General features: G+C 50.0%; 2 protein-coding genes across 2 annotated transcripts; one reads left to right on the forward strand and one right to left on the reverse strand.

Moving 5' to 3' along the window:
• The first annotated feature begins 9,368 nt into the window (after window positions 1–9,368).
• On the forward strand, window positions 9,369–12,235 carry LOC123055273 (uncharacterized protein At4g15545). The gene is made up of 9 exons (XM_044479267.1): window positions 9,369–9,867; window positions 10,037–10,105; window positions 10,480–10,536; window positions 10,675–10,735; window positions 10,829–10,921; window positions 11,017–11,235; window positions 11,439–11,481; window positions 11,742–11,820; window positions 11,909–12,235. Exons 1-9 carry the CDS (start codon window positions 9,571–9,573, stop codon window positions 11,999–12,001), a joined length of 1,011 nt encoding a protein of 336 aa, XP_044335202.1. The 5' UTR covers window positions 9,369–9,570; the 3' UTR covers window positions 12,002–12,235.
• Window positions 12,166–25,754, reverse strand: LOC123055265 (uncharacterized). The gene is made up of 7 exons (XM_044479258.1): window positions 25,407–25,754; window positions 25,114–25,293; window positions 13,813–14,010; window positions 13,481–13,716; window positions 13,234–13,411; window positions 12,838–13,143; window positions 12,166–12,721 (listed from the first exon to the last, which is right to left on the reverse strand). The coding sequence occupies exons 1-7, from the start codon at window positions 25,602–25,604 to the stop codon at window positions 12,404–12,406; spliced, it is 1,614 nt and encodes a 537-aa protein (XP_044335193.1). The 5' UTR covers window positions 25,605–25,754; the 3' UTR covers window positions 12,166–12,403.
• Window positions 25,755–26,136: the final 382 nt, after the last annotated feature.

Raw genomic sequence — 26,136 nt, forward strand, 5'->3', positions numbered from 1 at the left:
TTTGATCCACCACTTTACCATTGGGATCTAAGTCATGTTGGCACTTGGTGGGCATTGGAGTGGAAGTCGGCTTGACGTCACTTAGTTTGAATCTCTTGAGCATGTCTTGAGTGTATTTGGATTGATTGATGAAGGTTCCTTCTCTTCTTTGCTTCACTTCGAACCCTAGAAAGAACTTCAACTCTCCCATGGAGGACATCTCGAACTTTGAGGTCATGAGAGCGGCAAATTCCTCATTGAAAGCTTTGTTAGGAGAACCAAAGATAATGTCATCAACATATAATTGGCACACAAACAACTCCTCTTTGACCTTCTTAGTAAAAAGAGTGGGGTCGATTAGACCAACTTCAAAACCACGATCTTGTAGCAACTCGGTAAGGTGGTCATACCACACACGTGGGGCTTGTTTAAGGCCATAGAGTGCCTTATCGAGTTGATACACATGATCGGGAAGGTAGGGATCCTCAAAGACGGGGGGTTGCTTGACGTAAACCAATTCATTAATAGGACCATTAAGAAAAGCACCCTTCACATCCATTTGTTGTAACTTAAAGTTATGATGAGAAGCATATGCAATCAACATGCGAATGGATTCAAGACGAGCAACGGGAGCAAAGGTTTCACCGTAGTCAATACCCTCGACTTGGGAGTAGCCTTGTGCTACCAAACGAGCCTTGTTGCGAATGATCATCCCATGGGCATCTTGCTTGTTCTTGAATATCCACTTGGTTCCAATGACATTGTGGTTCCCCATTGGCCTTGGCACCAATCTCCACACTTTGTTGCGCTCGAAGTTGTTGAGTTCTTCATGCATGGCATTGAGCCAATCCGGATCTTCTAGCGCCTCATAGACCTTGTGGGGTTCCACACAAGAGACAAACGCGTGATGCTCACAATAATTTGCTAATTGTCTACGAGTGCTTACCCCCTTTTTTAAGCTTCCAAGCACATTCATCATGAGATGATCCTTGGTGGAGAGCTTGGATGCAATCTTGGCGGCATGACGCTCTAATTCCTCCTCGGTGGTGAGTTGAGGAGCGGTTACTTGATCATCTTGAGCGCCGTCATGAACTTGTTCTTGATCTTGAACTTGCTCGGGGGAGAGAACTTGACCTTGGGCATCACTTGGTGTCAACACCGTCTTGAGTATGATATTGCCCTTGGTCTTGTTCATGAGGTTGAGGGCCTTCACTTTGTTCTTCAAAAGCGTGTGGGCCTTGGGTTGGTGATGGATCCACTTGAGTGGAGCATTGTCCTTCTCCTTCGGCCACAAGGGTTTCCTCAATGGGTAGGATAAAACCAACACCCATTATTCTTATGGCTTGAGGAGGAATTTCATCACCTACATCACAAGTGCCACTTTGCTCCACTTGGGAGCCGTTATTCTCATCAAACTCCATGTTACACGTCTCCTCAATAAGTCTCGTGGATTTATTGAGGACACGGTAAGCATGAGAGTTTGTAGCATAACCAACAAATATGCCCTCATAAGCTCTAGCCTCAAATTTAGACAACCGAACACCTTTCTTGAGAATGAAACACTTACACCCGAATACCCGGAAGTACTTGAGGTTGGGCTTATTACCGGTGAGTATCTCATATGGAGTCTTGTTCAAGCCCTTGCGGAGGTAGAGCCGATTGGATGCATGACACGCGGTGTTGATGGCTTCGGCCCAAAAGTTGTACGGAGACTTGAACTCCGCCATCATGGTCCTTGCCGCATCCATCAACGTCCGGTTCTTCCTCTCCGCAACACCGTTTTGTTGAGGGGTGTAGGGTGCGGAATATTGATGCTTGATTCCCTCATCACTAAGAAACTCATCCAAGGTGTAGTTCTTGAACTCGGTGCCGTTGTCACTTATTATTGTCAAGATCTTTGCATTATGTTGACGTTGTGCTTCATTTGCAAAGTCAATGACAGTTTGTTGGGTCTCGCTCTTCCTCTTGAAGAAATACACCCACGTGTACCTTGAGTAGTCATCCACAATCACCAAGCAATACTTCCTACCTCCAAGACTATCGAAGGATGGAGGCCCAAAGAGATCCATGTGAAGGAGCTCCAAAGGCCTCTTTGAATAAATGATAGTCGTGGGAGGGTGAGCCTTCTCATGTAGCTTTCCTTCGATACAGGCACTGCAAGCACGATCTTTAGCAAAACTAACATTCGTTAGTCCACGGACATGGTCCCCCTTGAGGAGACTTTGCAAAGATCTCATATTGACATGGGCTAAACGGCGATGCCAAAGCCATCCCACATCAACTTTAGCCATTAGGCATGTCGCGGTCTTAGTGGGTCGCTCCGAAAAGTTAATCACATATAGACCGTTCTCGACATGCCCAACAAAGGCTACTTTAAGAGTCTTGCTCCACAAGAGGGCCACGGTATCGATATCAAAGAAAGTGGCAAAGCCCATGATTGCAAGTTGACGAACCGAAAGTAAATTGTATGCAAGGGACTCAACAAGCATGACCTTCTCGATCGTGAGATCATGAGAGATGACCACCTTGCCAAGTCCCAATACCTTAGAAGATGAGGCGTCACCCCACTCGACATTGGTGGGCATAGATGGAACCTTGTGCACATCCACCACCAAGTCCTTGCTTCCGGTCATATGATTTGTAGCTCCGCTATCGAGCAACCATGATCCACCACCGGAAGCAAACACCTACAAGAGATCAATGCTTGGTTTTAGGTACCCATTTTGTAATGGGTCCTTTGATGTTAGTAACAAGGGTCTTTGGAACCCAAATAGACCATTCAATGTACTCATGAAGAGAACCAACAAATTTGGCATAAACATGCCCATCACTAGCACGGCATAACACATAAGAAGGATTAAAATCGCCAGCTTTGTTGGGAGGGGTGACATTGCCCTTCTTGACATTGTTCTTCTTCTTCTCCTCGAAGGCACTCTCTCCCTCCTTCACAAAGGTTTGCATGAGAGGAGGAGGTCGTTTGGTCTTGTCATTCTTCTTCTTGTTCTTGGAGTCGGGCACGTACCCAACCCCTTTCTTGGCCACAACCCCCTTTTGGTTGATCAAGAGATCGTTGAGGTTCTTCTTGCCTTGTATGCAAGTTGCAAGACCTCTCTCAAGTTGTCCCTTTAGCTTAGCGTTCTCCTCAACGAGATGCACATGCTCACAACACGGGTTAGTAGCATTTGCATTATCAATTAACATCATACGAGGGAAAGTGGCTTTTTCCTTGGTTAGCTTTACTTGAAGTTGATCATGAGACTCTTTGAGGCTAGCATGAGCACCCTTCAAGACCTTGTGAGCCTTGTCAAGTAGATCAAACTCCCCTTTGAGTCTAGCAAGATCAACCTCAAGTTCGGCCTTCTCGGAATTTAGCACATGAGAAACTATGAGGACATGATCATAATCTTTCTTTAACTTAGCATGATCAACGTTGTGTGACTCCTCAAGAGCCAAACGTAGACCACGCTCTTCCTCAAGAGCATTGGAAAGATCCGAAATCTCATCGGCATAGTCACGACTATGCCCTTCCATCTTAGTGATGGTGTCTTCGTGAACCTCAATCATGTCATTGGCTTCACCAAGTTGTTCCAAGAGAGCAACAAAGTGCTTCTTGGATTTTCCCTTGAGTTTGCCCATAAAGGCCTCAAACTCGTTAGCCTCCACATTAGCTCCCTCAAGTTCATTAATGCTATCCGTCGGAGAAGGATGATTAATGATGGTAGTTTTGATGTTGGGGGTTACCTTGTTGGTGGCTTTATCCATGAGGCACTTGGCGGTGATGCTCTCATTGGGTGAGTCGAAGAGAGACACCCGTGACGTCGTCGCAATGGCAACAGAGGCCATGGCAACCGACTCATCATCTTCATCATTGTCATCATCCTCATTGTACTCTTCTTGCACAACCAAAGCCTTGGGAGGAGTCTTCTTGGTGAAGTTGTTCTTGTTGGGGAACGACTTGGCCTTGTCCTTTCAGATGAGCTTGCCACCATTGTCTTCCCTCTTCTCATACGGGCATTCTGCAATGAAATGACTCACGTTGCCGCAATTGTAGCAAGTCCTTATACGTTGCTTGCCCCTCGTGCCACTCGAGTTGTTTTTGCTAAAGTTTGGCCTCGACTTTTTCTTGCTCCAAAATTGCCTTGAAGCAAGTGCCATGTGTTCATGATATGCATACTTCGTATCTTCGGGGTTGCTCTCCTCTTCTTCCTCTTCTTCTTCTTCCACGGTGAGCTTGGCCTTTAATGCAAGGTTAGGCTTCTTTGCACGTTGAGAACGGAGCACCGCATTGTCAGCGGTCTTGTCCAAAATGTTCATGGCCACAAACTCATCCAACACTTCGCTTGAGGTCAAAGTGTGGAAGTCCGGTCTTTGACGAATGATGGAGGACATGGCCTTGTGATAGGGCATCATTGCCTTGAGGAATTTGCACTTGATCCAATTGTCATCCGTGTCCTTGCTCCCATGATCTCGTAGTGAGACCGCGAGTTTGGTTACTCTCCGATAAAGCTCACGAGGTTCTTCATCTTCTTTCATTGCAAACTCATCGGCCTCATCTTGTACCACTTCATAGTTGGAGCGTTGAATGCTTGCGCTTCCCCGGTAGAGAGAGACAACACAATGCCATGCATCTTTGGCCAAGGCGAAGGGACGAAGATGAGGTAGGTCTTCGGGTGGAATTGCATCTTGAATGATGAAGAGAGCATTCTCATTGAATTGATTGTCCGCGGCTTCTCGAGGAGTGAAGTTGCTTGGATCATGTGGATAGAAACCTTCTTCAATGATTCTCCAAAGGTTAGTGTTCACATGATTTAAATGACGTTTAAAGCGGTAAACCCAAGAATCAAAATCCTCATTTTTCACAATCTTAGGGGGAGGACCGACATGATTCAAATGAGTGGAAGGAACCGGTCCACCATAAACAAGTGGTGGTTCCACATGGGCAAAGATGCCGGTGCCATTCTTACCACTAGAAGAAGGAGCCTTTTCACTACTAGCTTCCCCCTTGTCGGGGATAGCATCCGTCACCTTGTTGGCGGGGTCACCCACTTTCAACGGTGTGGTGGATAGTTTAAGCCCCTCAATAAATTTAGTAAACATGCTTTCAACTTCGGTCATCATGGAGGTTATCAATGTCTCCAAGGCCACATTGAACTCCTCACGAGAGACCGAGGTTCCCCCATCGCCCGTAGACGAGATTGGATTCACACTGGAGTGTTCCTCCACACCGTCTACGGTATCAACCATACTCTTTGGACGGTAAAGTCCTTAATAAAGAGATGAGGCTCTAATACCAATTAAAAGGATCGATATGGTTGACTAGAGGGGGGGGGGTGAATAGGCAACTAACAATTTTAGCTTTTCTTTAACAATTTAAACTTTGCATCAAAGTAGGTTGTCTAGATATGCAACTAGGTGAACAACCTATATGATGCAACAAGGAGAGGAACACAAGCAAGCAAGAGATAAGAAACAAATAAGCTTGCTCAAATAAAGGCACGAGATAACCAAGAGTGGAGACGGTGGAGACGAGGATGTGTTGCCGAAGTTCCTTCCCTTTGAGAGGAAGTACGTCTCCGTTGGAGCGGTGTGGAGGCACAATGCTCCCCAAGAAGCCACTAGGGCCACCGTATTCTCCTCACGCCCTCACACAATGCGAGATGCCGTGATTCCACTATTGGTGCCCTTGAAGGCGGCGACCGAACCTTGACAAACAAGGTTGGGGCTCTCTCCACAACTTAATTTGAGGCTCCCAACAAAACCACAAAGCTTCACCAGAATGGAATATGGCTCCGAGGTGACCTCAACCGTCTAGGGTGCTCAAACACCCAAGAGTAACAAAATCCACACAAGAAAGTATGGGAGAAGCAAAAATCCTTTGGTGGAAGTGTAGATCTAGGTCTCCTCCTTCAATCCCTAGCAAATCAACAAGTTTGAGTGGCTAGAGAGAGAGATCGGGCAAGAGAGCTTGAGGTGCATTAATGGTGGAGTGGGAGAGGTCAAAGGTGAGAGTGGTAGGTGGGAGAAGCTCTCTTAAATACCAACTGTCTAAATCCAGCCGTTGCTGCGCTTTCAGCCCCGCAGCGGTACAACCGGTCCTTGTCCCGGTACAACCGGGACTCACGGTGTAGCTGCAGAACCCTACCAGGCGGTACAACCGGGCCACTAGGCGGTGGTACCGGTTTAAGAGAATGACCGGACCAACCGCCCAGCCACCGCACAACTACCACCTCGAAACAGAGACGAGACCGGTACTTGAGTGGTGCAAGACCGGAACAACCGCATGGCCTTGAGCTCTTGGGCGGCAAAGTTCTGAGCAGAAGAACCGCTCAGACCACCGGTGGTACCGGTCAACGAGGATCAACCGGATCAACCGGGCCACCACCGCACAACTACCGCCTCGGAACAGAGATGAGACCGGTACTTGAGCGGTGCATGGCCGGAACCACCGTCCTAGCCTTTGTTGAGCAAGGTGGCGGTACCACCGCCGGGAGGCAGCGGTACAACCGCTCGGTCAAAGTAGGAGAGCGTCAAGGTCCAGCGGTACAACCGCTCCAGGGAGCGGTAAAACCGCTGGGAAGAGCAGAAACACGAAGGAAAGACAGGGGGATCTCTCTCTCACAAATGAGGAAGACAAAGGAGGGGTGAGGAAAGTGTACGTGAACTGATTCCCCTAGAGCTTCCTAATGAGGATTCCCTCTTGATAGTACGGGAACTCTACGACCAAAGAAAATAAAAGCGTAGAGGACACGTCTTCGATCTTTTCCTACGAGAGGCAATAGCAATCCGATGTAAGCCTAAGCATCGAGAACCTGAAACATATAGCACACGATTAGACCACAAAGGGTTGTCATCATCATCCAAAACATAAAGTAGGGAAATGCCCTTTCAATTAGGGTGAATGGCGAGCTCCTTCCGTTTTTTGATCCCTCTAGGGGTCTGCGACAGGGCTGCCCCATGTCACCGTTTCATTTTCTCCTTTGTGCGAAAGGTCTCACATCATTGTTGAATTCTTATGGAGACGGTTATGTGGACAGGGGCATACGAGTGTCTTTTCGAGCGCCCTGGGTGAGCCATCTGCTTTTTGCCGATGACAACCTCATTTTTATTAGTGCAACACAGGAGAGTGCTGACAGGCTCAATGCTATTCTACTCATATATGCAATGTGTTCGGGCTAGTCAGTGAATCAAGATAAAAGTGCTATCTTCTTCTCACCAAATACGCCGAACACCAAAAGGCATACTGTTAAGTTTGTCCTAGGCATTCAGGTGGAAGCTTTCAGTGATCGATACCTTGGTCTACCGACCGCGGTTGGTAGGATCACCAGTGGCACCTTTGATCATATCGGTGACCGATCGAAGGGGAAGATGAATGGTTGGGCAGAGAGGCTTCTAGCTTGCGCTGGAAGAGAGTCACTCATTAAATCAGTCATCCAAGCTATCCCAACTTTCAGCATGAGCTGCTTTCTTTTGACAAAGAAGGTACGCAAAGGGTTAACTGCTAGCATGGAAAAATTCTGGTGGAGTGGATCCCTTGATCGACGGTCTATGCATTCGCCGTCTTGGGAGAAACTTGCATCTCCAAAAATCTGTGGTGGAATGGGTTTTCGTGATCTTGAGCTGTTTAATCTTGCGCTCTTGGGCAAACATGGATGGAGATTCATCACAAACCCTAACTCACTATGTGTGCGGGTAATGAAGGACGTTATTTCCCTGATTCTGAATTCATGGAGGCTACTGTTCCGCAATCAGCCTCGGCCATTGGGCGAGCTATAGTGGCAGGAAGAGGAGGGCTTCAAACAGGGCTGGTTAAGAGGGTGGGTGACGGGAGCTCTATCTCCATTTGGAACGACCAATGGATACCCGGTCTCTCCACCCTTGCCCCAACGGTTATGCCAGGAGGAACCACACTGGCTACTGTTGATGAGTTGATTGATACTAATAATTGGACTTGGCGAAGGGAGCTAATCCGAGACACCTTCATAGCCCCTGATGCCGATGCAATTCTGAATATCCCACTACGACGGGGTGGTGGGGATGATTTCCAAGCTTGGGCCCATGAAAGAAGTGGCATCTACTCTGTCAAATCTGCGTACCGTGCTCTTGTGAATCAGAACGAGCGAATTGCTCTAGATGAAGGGACGGTTACCAATACCTCACAGACAAACGAGCAGATGTGGAAGAAATTATGGAAGCTCAAGGTACTGCCGAAGGTACGTGTGTTCTGGTGGTGAGTCATTAGGGGAATCCTACCAGATGAAAGCACTCTGCGGCGTCGTCACATCAAAGTTATAAGCAGATGCAATGTCTGCCATGCTATGAATGAGGACTTAATGCATGCACTAATGCATTGCTCTCACGCTAAGCTATTTTGGGAGCAAGCCTTTGCTCTTTTTGGCACTCGGAGGCCGTGCTTGCATCCTAGTACCTGGTCTTGTGATATCATTTGTGATGATCATTTTTCAGATATTGAGAGGGCTCAAATGATCTCAGTTATGTGGACGATATGGCACTCAAGAAACAGAATCACGCATGATGACGATCAGTTGGATCCTTTCTCTTCGGTTCGACGCATCAGAGAGGACCTGGCCTTGTTAGAAATCCCACAGGCCCATGCTTCGATACTCCCAGGTCATGGGTGGCGACCTCCTGATCCTGGTGTGGTTAAAATTAATACTGATGCGGCACTGAATATGGACTCAGATAAAGTGGGTGCAGGGGGTTGCCCGTTCAAGCAACGCTTTGCTGGGTGCATGGAGCAAACCACATGTTGGAGTGACGGATCCATTTATTGGTGAGACCTTGGCACTCCGTGATGGTGTTATATTTGCAAATCTGCGCGGTTTCACACATGTGATTATGGAGACGGACTGCCTGGAGATTGTTAATCTTTGGAAAAATCGCCACAATAGTTTTTCTGTGATGGCACCTTTACCTCTAGAAGTTGGAGAGCTTGCTTTATCTTTTGATTTATTTGATGTTCAATATGTATCCAGAGCGGCTAACGTACCGGCCCATCTTTGTGCAAAACATGCTTGCACGCTGATGGTCACCGAGAATTGGACCGACTCGAGACCTTCCTTCTTGCTCACCAGTTTATTGGCTGATGATCTAAGAAGTTCTTTCGTTGAATAAAAGCTCCCAGGTTTGAACAGACACACAAAAAAGAGCCCTGCATTACCAAACGTGCCGAATGGCCGTCCAGATTAAAGTACAGCCCCAACAATCCATGCACCGGCGCCGGAGTAACGGAGAGGCGTCGCCCGGATCCACACGCCGCCTCGCCGAAACGCGGCGAGCCTTATTACCCCACGACCGAGGCGACCCCAGCCCACCCGCCCTGGCTGCACATACATCACGCACGAGACGAGAGCGACGAGGGAGGAAGCCTCCAAAGCCCGACCCAAGCCCACGGCCTCCCGGTCGCGGCCACCACCACCACAGAAACCCCGCGCTCCCTCCCGTCCCGTGATCCTCATCCCCCGCGGCTAGCCTCCCTCCCCTCTCCTAGATAACACTCCCACCATGCACCGGGGGGCGAGGCGACGAGGAAGACAGAGTTAGGCGGAGGTTCGGCAGCACGGAGGAGCAGTGATGTCGGACGAGGGGGAGGACGCGCCCGTGGCGGCCGTGGCGGCGGGCTTCGGGCTGCCGGAGGAGCTGGCGGCCGTGCTGCCGGCGGACCCGTTCGAGCAGCTGGACGTGGCGCGCAAGATCACCTCCATCGCGCTCGCGTCCCGCGTCGGCCGCCTCGAGGCGGAGGCCGCGGGGCTCCGCGCGCAGCTCGCCCGGCGCGACGACGCCGCCGAGGACCTCCGCGAGCGCGTCGAGCAGCTCGAATCCGCGCTCGCGCTCGCCACCGACCGCCTCAGCCGCGCCGAGGACGACAAGGTAATCACAGTTTGTCCGCGGCGGTGGCTTGCTGAGCTCGGCTTTCGCTGACAAGCCTCAAGTGGTCCAGGCCATCCAGGCTCACTTCTCAGCCGGTGACTTCTTGGCTGTTTGATCAGTGCTCCAGTGCGAATTGACAAAATGATGTTTCTCTGTCTTTTGGTTGCAGGAGACGCTGCTGAAAGAGAAGGCGACGCTGTCAAACACCGTCAACAAGCTCAACAGAGATGTCGCCAAGGTAACAGGACCAGGACATACTGTTGCACTGCATTTTTGAATCAAAATTCGAGAAATGCCTGTCTGCTATATGCCTATATATCAATGACACAGTCTTAAATTTATCAGTATATCAATTATACGTAGTATTTTCTACTTGTTAAGGTCACCTATGCCGACTGGTGTAGTCGTTACTCATGGCCTGGATTGCAAATTATATATTTTTCCCGACAAAGGGTGGATAGCAAATTATATGCAAGTAAATCAACTTGTTAGTATGAAAATGCCACAAGTTCTCTCCTGCTGTAGCCTGTACAGAGGTTTCCTCTTTACGATTTCAGAGTCTAAAGATTGCGTGCTTTGCTTTCTGTTTGTTCCTCCTGCTTGGTTACGCAGTTGGAAGTTTTCAAGAAGACGCTTATGCAGTCACTTCAGGAAGATGATGACAAACCAGTAAGTTGCCTGCATTTATATGTTATAATGGTTTAGTTCCTGCAGTAGCCCAGCAATGACTCTGGAATTCTTCTCCTGATTTTTCTTAGAATTCATCTGCATAGCAAGTAATTTTTCTGTTATAATACTTTCCTGTAGAACATTCCCAAGGCTAAGCTCACCGAAACATCGAATTTCTCCCCCGCGCCATCTGTCGGAGGTACTGCAGAATTTTCATGGTTCTTGTCCTAGTTGTACTGCACGAGATCATATTTAGACCACAAGAATTAACTTGACTTGTGGATTTTATCAGATGACGATTCAGCATTTACAACTTCTAAATCATCACAGTTGTTTGAAACTGCAAGTTCTGCTTCAGAGGAAAGTAGCCATGCTGAGCCAGATGGTACACGCACTAGCCACTTCTCAGTTGGTTCACACTATTGAATGTGAACTTTTTCTCACTAATATTCAACAGATAACACCCTTTTACACTCACAGAACCTAGGCCACCCCGCTCGCATGTATATATGCCATCGTACAACAGTACACCAAAGCTTACTCCTCCAGGCTCACCTCCAAGGGGTTATGCACCACTTTCACCACCAAGGAGACATTCAATCTCGATTGCGTCAATGAACAGGCTCGATGACAGGTCTTCGGTCTTTTCCAGTAGCCATAGCGCAATGACATCTCCATTTGACACACCAAGTCCAACAGGTTAGCTTTGATAGCTTGGGTAGTTAGATTATGTTATCTGTAAAATACTTGCTTCCTTCATGTGAAAAAATATGAACACCTGGGTCTGTATAATCTCTAGAAGTTTATAATAAATGAATACAGCTGTGATTCTTAAGGACATAATGCTGGTTCATAAATTATCAGTTATTTATTCTGCTTAATTATTTGTGCATTTGTTTCAGGACGAACACGAGTTGATGGGAAAGAGTTCTTTCGCCAAGTCAGGTATATATATGTGTGTAAATGAGCTCAACTCTGGAACACACATTATTTCAATCTGTTATTAGGCAGGAAGTGGATATACCATTTGTTATGTTTACCTTCCTTTTCTAATATACTTGTAAATCATTGTTGGGTCTCCGCTTTTATGTACAAGCTTTTGAATGCTTTTCCTTTCGGAGTACGTAAAATGTTTATGGCTATTCACTACTAGTATGGGTGAATACCTCTACTGCCCTCTTGACCTCTACTTAACAACCATGCAGAAACCGCTTGTCTTATGAGCAGTTCAGCGCATTCCTAGCCAATGTGAAGGAACTGAATGCACACAAGCAGACCAGAGAGGTATACTGTTTCTCTGCTATGTATCAAGTATTATCATGTCCTTGATATATTTTTCTGGTGCTCACTAAAGCTTTTGTGACTTCTGCAGGATACACTAAGAAAAGCTGATGCGATATTTGGACCTGAAAACAGTGACTTGTACACCATCTTTGAGAGTCTAATTACTCGCACTCATCATTAGAGTTCTACAATCTGAATCTTTTACCATGGTTAACTGTGAGCCAGGTTTTACTGGCATTTGTGATTAATATATTTGTTATTTATTGTATTTAATATCTGTAGAAGTCACCTGCTATCATTGCAGATTTCGGATATATAGTTTTTAAAAAGTCTTGTTGCAGTCAATGTAAAGTCATGGATTGTCTGTAAGCTAGAACCTTTACATATTAATACAAATGCAGAAGTTTGCAATTTAGAGGCAATGCTTCTTCCCCTCTTAAATTTATGATGATATTGCTTTCTCTCTAGTGCCAGAATCAATGGAGCCCACCTATTTTTTATTTTATTTTGCTAAGACGATTAAATATTCTGTGCTCCAGGTGGAGCTTTTGGCAGTAATCTTTATTCCCTTGTAGCAGTACTACTATAAGAATTTGGTATGTTTAGGCCCTGAATTATCTGGCAGCCTGCTCCAAATTGCCTTTTGTTCTTCGAAGTTCGCAATAATGGCGGATTGCTTCTTGTTCGCTAAAGAATTTGCCAATCGATTGTAATATATATCACCATTGAAATCACTTAACACATGCACCAGATTTGAACTCTGATTGCTGATCACAATCTGCCCATCTGTGCTTTTCGTTGTGTTGGCAACGACGCTTATTCGCTTGGGCATTACTGTCGATTTCAGGTCAGATCCTTGAACCATGTAAACCGCACCAAGAACTTCTCCCAAAAATATATCCTGAAAACATGAACATTTGTAGATAATTATTAAATATGAAATGAAACTAATTTTGAAAAGTTACACGGAGCATCAAGTATGTGCGCAGGGAAACAAGGTGATTTGCAGTCAGTTACCACATGATGATAGAGCTTCTCTTTGATCCGAAGTTCCTTCAATAATGCAAATAACTCTCGGACAAACTTTGACTCGGGAGTTTGCTGGGTTTGCTCCAAGGCTTCCAGGACAGACTCAAATGAAGCAGCTTTTCGTTGCGCTGCAAGGGGAATGAGTGTGATATTCAGATTGGATTCCAGGACTGTTTTTGCAGCCAGAGGATCAAGAAACATGTTCAACTCTGCGTATCTGTTCGATGGAACAGTGAACACATTCCCCTTCTCATGACCTCCATCTCTGATGAGCCCTCCAACAACATAAACTCTCTGCACATGGAGAAAATGTGTTGAGCAAGGTCAGTGTTCACAGATATTGGGTCAAAACTATAGAGGTCTGGAGATAGGGAGCATACTGACCTCTATCACAGAGCTTGCATCCCTGTCAGAGAGTGAAATGTTGGCCAAATTGGTGAGAGGTCCACTGGTAAGAAGAGTTATCTTGTCACCTGGACAAAGTTGCCTCCTGACAGACTGCCACACTTCAAAAGCCAGTGGCTGCCGATGCTCCGGATCATCTGAGCTTTCAGGAGTGTACCTGTGTCAATATTCCGTGCCATCGTCACATTTTTGTTCAAATGAAGTGAATGCGGAATTTTTTCTTTACCTTCTAGGGCTTATTGGCAATAACCGAGCCAGTCCATACAATGTATCTGAGTCGATAAATCCACCACTGCCCACGGGAATAGCATAGGCATTGTCGCAACCAAGGGTTGGGTTGCCCAATGCAGTGGTATTGCCAAGGCCAACTGGAATGTCATCGCGGCCCATCATATGTAGAATGTCATAAACGATATCGATGGTTGCGATGTTCGCCCAGCCGTTGCCGTTGACCAAAACCCCCTAGAATATGTTAGTAAAGTAGTCTTTATTAGAAATTTTTGCTGTTGCATAATGTCCCTTCAACAGATTTCCAATTAAGGTAATATTTTGCCTCACCTTTACATCTATAGCTTCTCTTGGTGTCTTCAATAGATATATAAGGGAAATAAAATCTCCAGGGCTCATGTCCATGTCAAAAATAACTGGCTTTCCCCTGCTCACGTTCATGAAATCTGGCTTATAAAGGACTTCTCTGTAAAATGGGAACTGTTTACTGATGTTAAAGCGACCTGATTGCCTAGGGAGATTTAGGACCTGGTGAAGGAAAGAGTTCAGTTAAAATTTATGCATATGATTTCTCATACACGATACGTGTTCAAACTGTTTAATTAAATTTGAATGCTGCAATCTTTTAGATACTACTCCAAATGCATGCCAACTGTCAATCATGCATATATACTGCTCACCTCTAGGAAGCTCTTGAAAAATTCCCTATCAAGCGTGCTATTGTTATCCGTGTTTGGCTTTGCGCTCGTGGCAACTCAACCCAAACTCCTTCTGAACCAGCCACTTCCTTGGTGTACCCATCCTATACATAAGGAGAAATGCAAGTTAATGTCCGCCTTTTTGTTTTGCCTTTGGGACCTTTTTTATGCTTGTAAAATTTGCAATAACTGACTGCAGGTTGTGTGCATCCATCGATGCAGAGGCCGGGGGTTCCACCCTTTTTTCAAAAGGAAATACAAGTTAATGATAACTATTCCTTCTGTTCCGAATTACTTGTCATTGGTATGGATGCATCTAGATGTATTTTAGTTCTAGATACATCTATTTCTGCGACGAGTAATTTGGAACGGAGGGAGTACCTGGCATCTTCCTGTGTTGCTTCCCTCCACCAGGCAGAAGCTATCTCTGATCCCAGTCTGGACATGGCCACTGTGAACTCCACCCTCCTTCAGACCAAACTTAGGTGTCGCACGGCCGTCGAAAAACGGGTTCGAGCCGTCGCGCGCACCGTACGGCTTGTTGGAAGTGATCACCGTGATGTTCATGTACTCTAGCTCAGCAAAGTCGTTTCCGCCATTGACCTCGCCATTGCCCATGCTAGAGATCGCCACACCGACTGAGGGAGTCCTGGATTAGGGGGTGTTCGGGTAGCCGGACTATACCTTCAGCCGAACTCCAGGACTATGAAGATACAAGATTGAAGACTTCGTCCCGTGTCCGGATAGGACTTTCCTTGGCGTGGAAGACAAGCTTGGCGATGCGGATATTCAAGATCTCCTACCATTGTAACCGACTTTGTGTAACCCTAACCCTCTCCGATGTCTATATAAACTGGAGGGTTTTAGTCCATAGGACAACTTCATCATACAACAATCATGCCATAGGCTATCTTCTAGGGTTTAGCCTCCTTGATCTCGTGGTAGATCTACTCTTGTACTACCCATATCATCAATATTAATCAAGCAGGACGTAGGGTTTTACCTCCATCAAGAGGGCCTGAACCTGGGTAAAACATCGTGTTCCTTGCCTCCTGTTACCATCCGGCCTAGACGCACAGTTCGGGACCCCCTACCCGAGATCCGCCGGTTTTGACACCGACATTGGTGCTTTCATTGAGAGTTCCTCTGTGTCGTCGCTTTTAGGCCCGATGGCTCCTTCGATCATCAACAACGATGCAGTCCAGGGTGAGACTTTTCTCCCCGGACAGATCTTCGTCTTCGGCGGCTTCGCACTGCGGGCCAATTCGCTTGGCCACCTTGAGCAGATCGAAAGCTACGCCTCTGGCCATCAGGTCAGGTTTGGAAGCCTAAACTATACGGCTGACATCCGCGGGGACTTGATCTTCGACGGATTCGAGCCACAGCCAAGCGCGCCGCACTATCTCGATGGGCATGATATAGCTCTGCCGCCGAACAGCGCCTTGGAGGCCGCACACACATCGGTTCCGACCGTTGATTCGGAGCCTACTGCGCCGATCGAGGATCAGCAGTTGGACGCTGCCTCAGGGGCTGCGATCTCAGAGGCGATCGAGCCGAACTCCAGCTCCGCACTCCGCATGGCCCGTGACTTCGAGGAGCCGGATTCCTCTCCGAACTCCGAGCCCCCCGCGCCCCTGCCGATCGAATCCGATTGGGCGCCGATAATGGGGTTCACCGCCGCGGACATCTTTCAGCACTCGCCCTTCGACGACATCCTGAATTCTCTAAAGTCTCTCTCTTTATCAGGAGAGCCCTGGCCGGACTACAGTCAGCAAGGTTGGGATACGGACGATGAAGAAATTCAAAACCCACCCACCACCCACTTCGTAGCCACTGTCGACGACTTAACCAACATGCTTGACTTTGACTCCGAAGACATCGACGGCATGGACGACGATGCAGGAGACGAACAAGAACCAGCACCTATAGGGCGCTGGAAGGCCACCTCGTCATATGACATATATATGATGGACACTCCAAAGGATGGAGATGGCGATGGAACAGCGGGGGACGATACCTCTAAAAAACAGCCCAAGCGCCGGTGTCAGCGGCGCCGCTCTAAATCCCGCCAAAGCAAAAACAGTGATTCCGGCACGGGAGATAATACTACTCCGAACAGCGCCGAAGAACACCCCCTCCAGCAAGATTCAACACAGGAGGACAGACAAGCCAGCCCTCACGAGAGGGCGGCGGACCAAGAGGCTGAGGACGATAATAATACGCCTCCCTCCGAAGACGAGGCAAGCCTCGACGACGACGAGTTCGTCGTGCCAGAGGATCTCGCCGAACAAGAGCGTTTTAAACGCAGGCTTATGGCCACGGCAAGCAGCCTCAAGAAAAAGCAGCAACAACTTAGAGCTGATCAGGATTTGCTAGCTGACAGATGGACTGAAGTCCTTGCGGCCGAAGAGTATGAACTCGAACGCCCCTCCAAGAGTTACCCAAAGCGCAGGCTGCTACCCCGACTAGAGGAGGAAGCACCTACATCACCAGCGCATGACATGGCCGACCGGCCACCTCGTGGCCGCGACAGAGAGGCCTCTTGGCCCTCCGCTCAAGCCATGCCCCGACGCCGCGTCAAGCATACTAAGGCACGGGAAAATGCGCCCGACCTGCACGACATACTGGAGGACAAGGCAAGGCAAACAAGATCGATCTACGGATCACGCAGGCGCCCCACGACACGTGACGGTGATCGTCACTCCGGATGCAATAAATCCGGCCGGGCCGAACTCAACAGACAAAGCTCCTTCGAGCTGCGTCGTGATATAGCCCAATACAGAGGCGCCGCACACCCACTATGCTTCACAGATGAAGTAATGGATCATAAAATCCCTGAGAGCTTCAAACCCGTAAACATCGAATCGTACGATGGCACAACAGATCCTGCGGTATGGATCGAGGATTATCTCCTTCATATCCACATGGCCCGCGGTGATGATCTACACGCCAGCAAAGACCTCCCACTCAAACTTAAGGGACCGGCCCAGCATTGGCTTAACAGCTTGCCAGCAGACTCAATCGGTTCTTGGGAGGACCTGGAAGCCGCATTCCTTGACAACTTCCAGGGCACTTATGTGCGACCACCGGACGCCGATGACCTAAGCCACATAATTCAGCAGCCAGAGGAATCGGCCAGGCAATTCTGGACACGGTTCCTAACAAAGAAAAACCAGATAGTCGACTGTCCGGACGCAGAGGCCTTAGCGGCCTTCAAGCATAATATCCGTGACGAGTGGCTTGCCCGGCACCTGGGACAGGAAAAGCCGAAATCTATGGCAGCCCTCACGACACTCATGACCCGCTTTTGCGCGGGAGAAGATAGCTGGCTAGCTCGCAGCAACAATTTAACCAAGAACCCTGGTAATTCGAATACCAAGGACAAAAGCGACAGGTCGCGTCGGAACAAACAAAAGCGCCGCGTTAACAGCGACAGCAACGAGGATACGTCAGTTAATGCCAGATTCCGAGGCTACAAATCCGGTCAACGGAAAACGCCATTCAAAAGAAATACTCAGGGCCCATCCAGTTTGGACCGAATACTCGACCGCTTGTGCCAGATACATGGCACCCCCGAAAAGCCAGCCAATCACACCAACAGAGACTGTTGGGTGTTTAAGCAGGCAGGCAAGTTAAGAGCCAAAAACAAAGACAAGGGGCTGCATAGCGATGACGAGGAGGAGCCCAGGCCGCCGAACAACAGTGGACAGAAGGGATTTCCCCCGCAAGTGCGGACGGTGAACATGATATACGCAACCCACATCCCCAAGAGGGAGCGGAAGCGTGCGTTATGGGACGTATATGCGATAGAGCCAGACGCCCCAAAGTTCAACCCATGATCCTCCTGTCCGATCACCTTTGATCGAAGGGACCACCCCACTAGCATCCGCCACGGCGGCTTTGCCGCATTGGTTCTAGACCCAATCATTGACGGATTTCATCTCACAAGAGTCCTCATGGACGGCGGCAGCAGCCTGAACCTGCTTTACCAGGATACAGTGCGAAAAATGGGCATAGATCCCTCGAGGATCAAGCCCACCAAAACGACCTTTAAAGGCGTCATACCAGGTGTAGAAGCCAACTATACAGGCTCAGTCACACTGGAAGTGGTCTTCGGATCTCCGGATAACTTCCGAAGCGAGGAGTTAATCTTCGACATAGTCCCGCTCCGCAGTGGCTATCACGCACTGCTTGGGCGAACCGCATTCGCAAAATTCAACGCGGTACCGCACTATGCATACCTCAAGCTCAAGATGCCAGGCCCTAGAGGAGTAATCACGGTCAATGGGAACACTGAACGCTCCCTCCAAATGGAGGAGCACACGGCAGCGCTCGCAGCAGAAGTACAAGGCAGCCTCTCTAGGAAGTTCTCCAGTTCGGCCTTCAAAAAGCCGGACACTGTCAAGCGCGCCAGGAGTACCCTACAACAAGACCGCCTGGCACCTTCTGAGCTAGCGTAGCAATGCGGCCCCAACCCTAGCCCTCGCGATATAGCGGAACCAGTGCTTCGCGTACATAACTACGCTCTTAAAATACCATGGGCACAGGGGAAGGGGCACTATCACGGCACGCCCGAAATATGGCTTAAACCGCACCAGGGGCTGCCGTATTCCTTTTTTTCTTTTTTCTCTTACTCTCAGGACTCCATACTTCGGATGACCCGTTCGGCAATTCAACTGCCGCACAAACGATGCAAGATCCAGGAAAGCAGACAAGCCATGCCGCATTATGGAACTCCCAGGTGGTCTCTATTGCGAGCAGTATACCTATTTTTTAATACAATTCCGCGGCCTGCCCTTGGCCAGGACATGTTAAATAGTCCAATTTCTTTTGCTCATCGCACTATTTGTATCGTTCCGCTTTCATAGCAGCCTTTCTATAAACAATGCATAGTTTTTTGTCTATTTTTTGCATTATCCTCTTTTTATATATATGTTTATCAATAACATGCTGCATCCGTACACTGTGGTATGACAAAAATACGCCAGGGGCTTAAGTACCCATCAATATGGCGTGAGAAGTCCGTACACTTTCACAAGTGCGGCACCCCGAACTTATAGCACTATATGCGTCGGCTCCGAATCATGATTTGGGTCAATAGTTGGGTTTGCCGGCTCCTATGTTTTGGTGCCTTATGTTCCGCTATATCGGCTAAGGTAGCACTAGGAGAATGCGATTGTGCCCCAGTTGAGCTGGGCTGAGCACCTCAGTAGAGAAAGCTAAAACTGACTGTCATGATGAGGCGAGAGACCGGTCGCTGTTCGAGAGGTTTTTCGAGTCCTTAAAGACTTATGCCGCTTCGAGCGAGGAACCGGCTTTGTCCGGCCAAGGCGTGGATAGCGCCCCGAACTCGGTCTTCCGAATACTAGGGGCTTCGCCGAAATTTAAAATTATAGAGTTCTATGGCTAAGTGAGAGTGTTCAAGCATTATAGTCCGATTGCCTTGTTCGTTGTGCTGAGCGCCTCCCTCGACGGACCCAATCATGGGAAAAAGAGCGCTCAGGTTTATCCCGAACACCCCAGCACTAGTGGCATGGGAGCAGAAGCCGACGACTGGCCATCTCTCAATTTTTTGATAAACGACCGCACAGAAAGTAATATTTTAAATTCAAGCATTGCTTAGCGCATATGAACAAGTTTTCAGCGCACAGGATAACACGAGCGAGTTCATTCAAAAATTACATCCTTGGTGCATTCATCCGCCATAAGGCGGGAACCGGCCAGAACATCCTTGTAATAGTTCTCGGACTTGCGATGCTCCTTCCCCGGCGGCGGCCCGTCCCTCACAAGCTTCTCACCGTCCAGCTTACCCCAGTGCACCTTTGCACGGGCAAGGGCCCTACGTGCACCTTCGATGCAGACGGAGTGCTTGATGATCTCGAGCCTTGGACAAGGCTCCACCAGCCGCCGCACTAGTCCGAAGTAGCTCCCAGGCAGGGCCTCTCCAGGCCACAGCCGAACTATGAAGCCCTTCAGGGCCTGTTCGGCCGCCTTGTGGAGCTCGACCAGCTGCTTCAGATGGTCGCTCAAGGGCACAGGGTGTCCGGCCTCAGCGTACTGAGACCGGAACACCTTCTCCGTCGAGCTGCCTTCCTCGGCTCGGTAGAATGCGGCGGCATCGGATACACTGCGGGGAAGATCTGCGAATGCCCCTGGAGAGCTCCGGATTCGGGTAAGTAACAAGTAGTTTACTTTTATATGTCTGCTTTGCATAGAGAATGCCTTACCCGCCGCTATCTTCTTCACCGCATCCAATTCCTGGAGGGCCTTCTAGGTTTCGGCCTTGGCAGATTTGGCAGTTTTAAGGGCCGCAGCAAGCTCGGACGCTCGCGTCTTCGAGTCGAGCTCCAAACTCTCATGTTTTTTCATGAGAGCCTGAAGCTCTTGCTGCACCTCACCGACCTGCGCCTCAAATTTCTCCCGCTTGGCGCGCTCCGTGGCCGCTCTCTTCTTGGCCTCGGACAGCGCCTGCTTGAGGGTCGCCACCTCAGCTGTGGCCCCTACAATAAACAGTATACTCCTGTCATTTTTTGCAATCGCGTCTTCTTATAGGCATTTTTTCTATAAGGTATCTCTTACCTTCTTTCTCCTCGAGCTGCCGTTTGGCAAGGCCGAGCTCTTGCTCGGTCCGCTCGAGGCCCTACTTCAGGGCATCCACCTCCGCAGTCTGTGCGGCGGTGGCCAGCAGCGAAGCCTGCATACGTATATTGACTCTTTTTTAGTTAGACTCCTGCGATATTTAATAGATCCTCTATTCGGCTTTTCTTTCCGAATGCCAAACAAAGCATCAGGGGCTACTGTCTATGCGGTAATATTTTTACATATTTTTACTTACCTCGAAGCCTGTTAGAAGGCTAGCACAAGCTTTAGTCAGTCCGCTTTTGGCGGACTGAACCTTCTGGACCACCGTACTCATAATGGTACGGTGCTCCTCGTCGATGGAGGCGCCCTTAAGCACCTCCAGCAGATTGTCCGGCGCCTCCAGTTGGGCGGAGGACGCCGGCTCAATAGGCTTGCTCCTCTTGGCAGGAGTTCGCCTGCCGCGGTCCAGAACCATTGATGATTCCGACGCGGTGTCCGGCTTAAAGCCGGACTTGAAGCCCTAGGGGGTCTTGTCCCCTTTACTCCTGGAGTCCGGGAGGTCGCCTCGCGGCTCCTCCTGGACCACCTCCTCTTGCCCCGGAGCTTGTCGCGACGCCACTTCGGCGTCATCCACAACGCAGGGGGAGGCAGCGGGCGGAACTGAATTCACGTCCGATGAATCCAGGGAGCCGCTCGACGACTCGTTGAGCCCGTCCTTGGGCGGGCTGCATGATTATATTCGACATCAGGGAAAGCTGTGCAACAAAAGGAATATCACGAGTTACTCTGGTATCCGAAAACTTATGATTTCGCGGACGCTTGGCCCTATCCGGCCACTCCTCTTCGTCCTCGTCGGTGTCGGGGGCGTAGTCCGGCGGAGGGGTTTTCCTCTTCTTGGACCCCTCGGCCTCCCCTACTAGGGTGGCCTTCCTCTTCTTTCCTCCCCCCACTGGAGGAGGAGAGGTTTCTTCTTCCTCCTCCTCGTCTTCACGGGAGGAGTGTGTCTCGGACTCGTCGGACGATGAGTCCGACACCACCATATGTCGGGAACTCTTTCGAGTCCCCGTGGCCTTCTTCTTCTTGGCCTTCTTCTCCGGCACCACATAAGGTGCCGGAACCAGCAGCTTCACTAGGAGACAGTGGCTGGGTATTCGGGCAAGGGAGCCGGACAGTTAATCAGTCCGGACTTCGCCTGCCAATCCTGTCAAAGGTGAGGGAGTTTAGATCCCGCATAGAGTCAAACTATGAAGAAAACTTAACATCTTGTAAAAGATGAAAATATTTTACCTCGCCAACAGGACGCTGCGAGCTGAATCCGCGGTCTTCGGAGGTGGATGTGGGAGCCTCGGCGCCTTGGTTAGCCCCTTCCAGACATCTTCGTACGTCATGTCGAAGAGCCTGCTCAGAGTTCGGTGCTGCGCCGGGTTGAACTCCCACAAATTGAAGTCCCGTTCTTGACACGGAAGGATCTGGCGGACGAGCATGACCTGGACTATGTTGACAAGCTTGAGCTGCTTGTTCACTAGGGACTGGATGCATTTTTGCAGTCCGGTCACCTCTTCTTTGTCGCCCCACGACAAGCCCGTCTCCTTCCAGGACGTGAGCCGTGTAGGGGGTCCGGATCGGAATTCAGGGGCTGCGATCCACTTCGGATCGCATGACTCGATGATGTAAAACCACCTTGACTGCCACCCCTTCAAGGTCTCCACGAAGGAGCCCTCGAGCCATAGGACGTTGGCTATTTTGCCCGCCATGGCACCTCCGCACTCTGCCTGGTTCCTGCGTACCACCTTTGGCTTGACGTTGAAGGTCTTGAGTCAGAGGCCGAAATGGGGGCGAATGCAGAGGAAAGCCTCGCACACGACGATAAACACTGAGATATTGAGGATGAAGTTCAGGGCCAGATCGTGGAAGTCTAGGCCATAGTAGAACATGAGCCCGCGGACAAATGGGTGGAGAGGAAAACCCAGTCCGCGGAGGAAGTGGGGAAGAATATTACCCTCACATGGGGCCTTGGGGTGGGGAGAAGCTGCCCCTCCTCAGGAAGCCGGTGCGCGATGTCTTTGGACAGGTATCCGGCCTTCCTTAGCCTTTTGACATGGCCCTCCGTGACGGAGGAGACCATCCACTTGCCTCCCGCTCTGGACATTGTTGGAGAAGGTTGAGGTAGGAAGTGCGGGCTTGGGCGCTGGAGCTCGGGTGCGCAGAAAATGGATAGGCAAAGGAGGAAGAAGGCGTAGGTAAAAAGGTGGATCCTTATCCCCTTATATGAGCGGATGCGACTATGCATCCCCACCAGCCTAGTAAAACTCGCTTGCCTCCCAAGCGCCGTGATAAATGGCGCGGTTGGGTTACCCACGTCCGTATTGATGAGAATCCCATAAATGGGGGACACGATCTCTGCTTTGACAAGACGTGCCAAGGAAACCGCCTCGCAAAACACGCTGAGGTGGAAAAGTGAAAACGATTCGAATAAAGGCTTGGCCGTAGTGTGATGTCACGCTGCGGAATACATCAGCAGATTAGATTTGTGTTAATATTATTCTCTCTGTGGCAATATGTGAAAACTTATTTTGCAAAGCCGGACACTACTCTTGGTGTTTACAAACTTTTATGAAGAATTTGGAGGAGGAACCCGCCTTGCAATGCCGAAGACAATCTACGCGCCGGACTCGTTGTCATTGAAGTATGGTTCAGGGGCTACTGAGGGAGTCCTGGATTAGGGGGTGTTCGGGTAGCTGGACTATACCTTCAGCCGAACTCCAGGACTATGAAGATACAAGATTAAAGACTTCGTCCCGTGTCCAGATGGGACTTTCCTTGGCGTGGAAGGCAAGCTTGGCGATGCGGATATTCAAGATCTCCTACCATTGTAACCGACTTTGTGTAACCCTAACCCTCTCCGGTGTCTATATAAACCGGAGGGTTTTAGTCCGTAGGACAACTTCATCATACAACAATCATACCATAGGCTAGCTTCTAGGGTTTAGCCTCCTTGATCTCGTGATAGATCTACTCTTATATTACCCATATCATCAATATTAATCAAGCAGGACGTAAGGTTTTACCTTCATCAAGAGGGCTCGAACCTGAGTAAAACATCGTGTTCCTTGCCTCCGGTTACCATCCGGCCTAGACGCACAGTTTGGTACCTCCTACCCGAGATCTGCCGGTTTTGACACCGACACCGACGGTAAAAGAATCCCACGGGTAAAACCCTTGCAGTAATTGATGAATTGAGATATTTGTGTAGCTAGGATGGACAAAATGGAAGAGTTTGAATTGAATTGAGAGCTTGCCGTGCTGCCATGGAGGCCGGGCGCGGGCCTTCTGAGTCTCCTCAGGACCTGGTCCAGCGACTGGAAGCAGTAGCGCGCCTCGGGCGTGCTCTGCCATTGCCGGCCGAACTCTGCGAAGAACTCCTCAGTGACCGGGATTCTGTTGGTGGCGTCGAGTGGGACGAGCGTGACGGGGACGCCGGAGTGGAGCACCACGTAGGCGGCGAAGGGGTCGCAGAACATGTTGAACTCCGCGAATGGGTTGGTGTCGTCGGCGGTGAAGAGGTTCCCCGGCACCCGCACGCCGCCGCCGGAGACGTAGACGCGCTCGACGTTGCGCCTCAGGTGCGGGTGCGCCCAGTACAGCTCTGAAGATGGTTTGGTGGCAGGTGGCTGCGGCGGCCTCATACCCGGCAGGCGTCCTGGTTGGGGAGTGTGCCGGACTGGTAGGTACCCCATACCCGGCAGGCGTCCTGGTTAGGACCTCAGGTCTTAGATGTTTAGGTTTGGCTGCGATATCTGTTTGGTATTAGGCCCAGACTATCAGCGCCCCTTCATCGATTGGATAGGTGTAGCGACAGTTGTTGCTGAGAAAGTGGCTTTAGTCTTGCTGTTGTATATCTTTGTAAGGTCTTGTGAGAATAATTAATAAAGTGGCCGTATGCATCGCCCAGATGCAGAGGCCGGGGGTCATCCTCCTTTTCTAAAAAAAAGGTGCGGGTGCGCCGTGAGGAGGAGCGCGGCGTTGGTCAGGGCCCGTAAGAGGAGCAGCGTGGTGGGGCCGGCCGACACCGTGTCCACCATCACCTGCTGCGCCGTGGGCTGCCGGAGCGGCTCGTACTGCCGGGGTCCCCGCGGGAGGAAGCCCCTCCGGACGCCGGAGTTGGTGTCGGTGTCCAGGCGCCCGTCGTGGCTTCCCGGGGGGATGGCCTGCCGGTACCGGCAGCCGCCCGCCGTGGACGGTGGACATGCCCTGCCGTACATACGTATTTTTACATGTCGGTAAATGGTAATGAGTAGCATGCCGGCGGCCGAGTCATCGATCAATGCATTTCTCATGTTGTTAGTAGTACCTGGTCTATGAGAGGGAGGTAGCCGCCGACGTCGGGGTGTATCTCGCCGGCGTCCGATATGCCTCCGTCGCCGCCCACGCCGACGGCGATGTCGTCGCGGCCCATCATGTAGAGGATGTCGTAGAGCTGGTTGATCCCGTGGCCGGCGTCGATCCATGCGTTGGCGTTGATGGTAATGGCCTACGACAGACAGTGTAGGTTCACATCACAACTTACCGACGGGGTCAGCAGAACATTCCATTTCCAGCATGCATGTGAGCGCGGCGACGACGAGTGGCATGGCACCAAATTACCTTGACGTCGAACTTGGACCGGTCCTGCTTGAGGACGTAGAGCAGCGCGAAGAGGTCCTCGGTGTCCATGTCCGTGTCCACCAGGATCCTCCTCGGCACCGGCGCCCCCGCCGCGGCAACGGCGACTACGGCAAAGAGTGACACCAGGGCCACGGCCGCCGTCCATGACCGTGAACTCTTCCTCCTCGCCTGCTCCATGGGAAGGAGGCGGTGCTTCGAACTTGCCAGTTGATGCCTGACTCGAGCTCGAGCTATGCCTTTCGGTGTGTGCGCCTCTTATGGGAGATGGCTCAGCCCCTCCTCCCCTTAGGCATTAATGGAATAATGGTAGCTTGTCGATCGGCTACAGTTGTGTACATGCGGGTGCGCGATTGATTGTTACACAAATGCAAAGGCAGGCACGTTTCTTGGGCTACGATCGATCGGTTTCTGATGGTACGCATGGCACGAGGAGCACAGTTTCATCACGACAGGGAAGGATTCGTGTCCGTCTATCGTATGGCCATGCGGGACTTGATCGTACTTTTTTCGGACTTCCGTGTAGTTGGGCTGGCTACGCAACTGCCCGCATCCATGTCAGCAGACCCAACCCCCCCCCCCCCTCCAGTCCGCGGACAGATGCGAGAACAAATTTACGAATCAGCGTTGAACACACCCTTACAAACATGCAAAAACCGCCTGCCTTATGAGCAGTTGAACAATTCAGCACATTCCTAGCTGATGTAAGGAA

The sequence above is a fragment of the Triticum aestivum genome, chromosome 1A (assembly GCF_018294505.1).
Source record: "Triticum aestivum cultivar Chinese Spring chromosome 1A, IWGSC CS RefSeq v2.1, whole genome shotgun sequence".
In the NCBI taxonomy this organism is placed as follows: Eukaryota; Viridiplantae; Streptophyta; class Magnoliopsida; order Poales; family Poaceae; genus Triticum; species Triticum aestivum.

Excerpts from the sequence above, each read along its gene's own strand:
- LOC123055273 (XM_044479267.1), top strand. The coding sequence starts at position 9,571 with ATGTCGGACGAGGGGGAGGACGCGCCCGTGGCGGCCGTGGCGGCGGGC. Across the intron at positions 10,922-11,016 it reads TAGCCATGCTGAGCCAGATG|AACCTAGGCCACCCCGCTCG; the intron begins GTACACGCACTA and ends TTACACTCACAG. Across the intron at positions 11,821-11,908 it reads CACACAAGCAGACCAGAGAG|GATACACTAAGAAAAGCTGA; the intron begins GTATACTGTTTC and ends TGACTTCTGCAG.
- LOC123055265 (XM_044479258.1), bottom strand. The coding sequence starts at position 25,604 with ATGGAGCAGGCGAGGAGGAAGAGTTCACGGTCATGGACGGCGGCCGTG. Across the intron at positions 14,011-25,113 it reads ACCTCCCTCTCATAGACCAG|GTCCTAAATCTCCCTAGGCA; the intron begins GTACTACTAACA and ends TTCCTTCACCAG. Across the intron at positions 12,722-12,837 it reads AGAAGCTCTATCATCATGTG|GATATATTTTTGGGAGAAGT; the intron begins GTAACTGACTGC and ends TCATGTTTTCAG.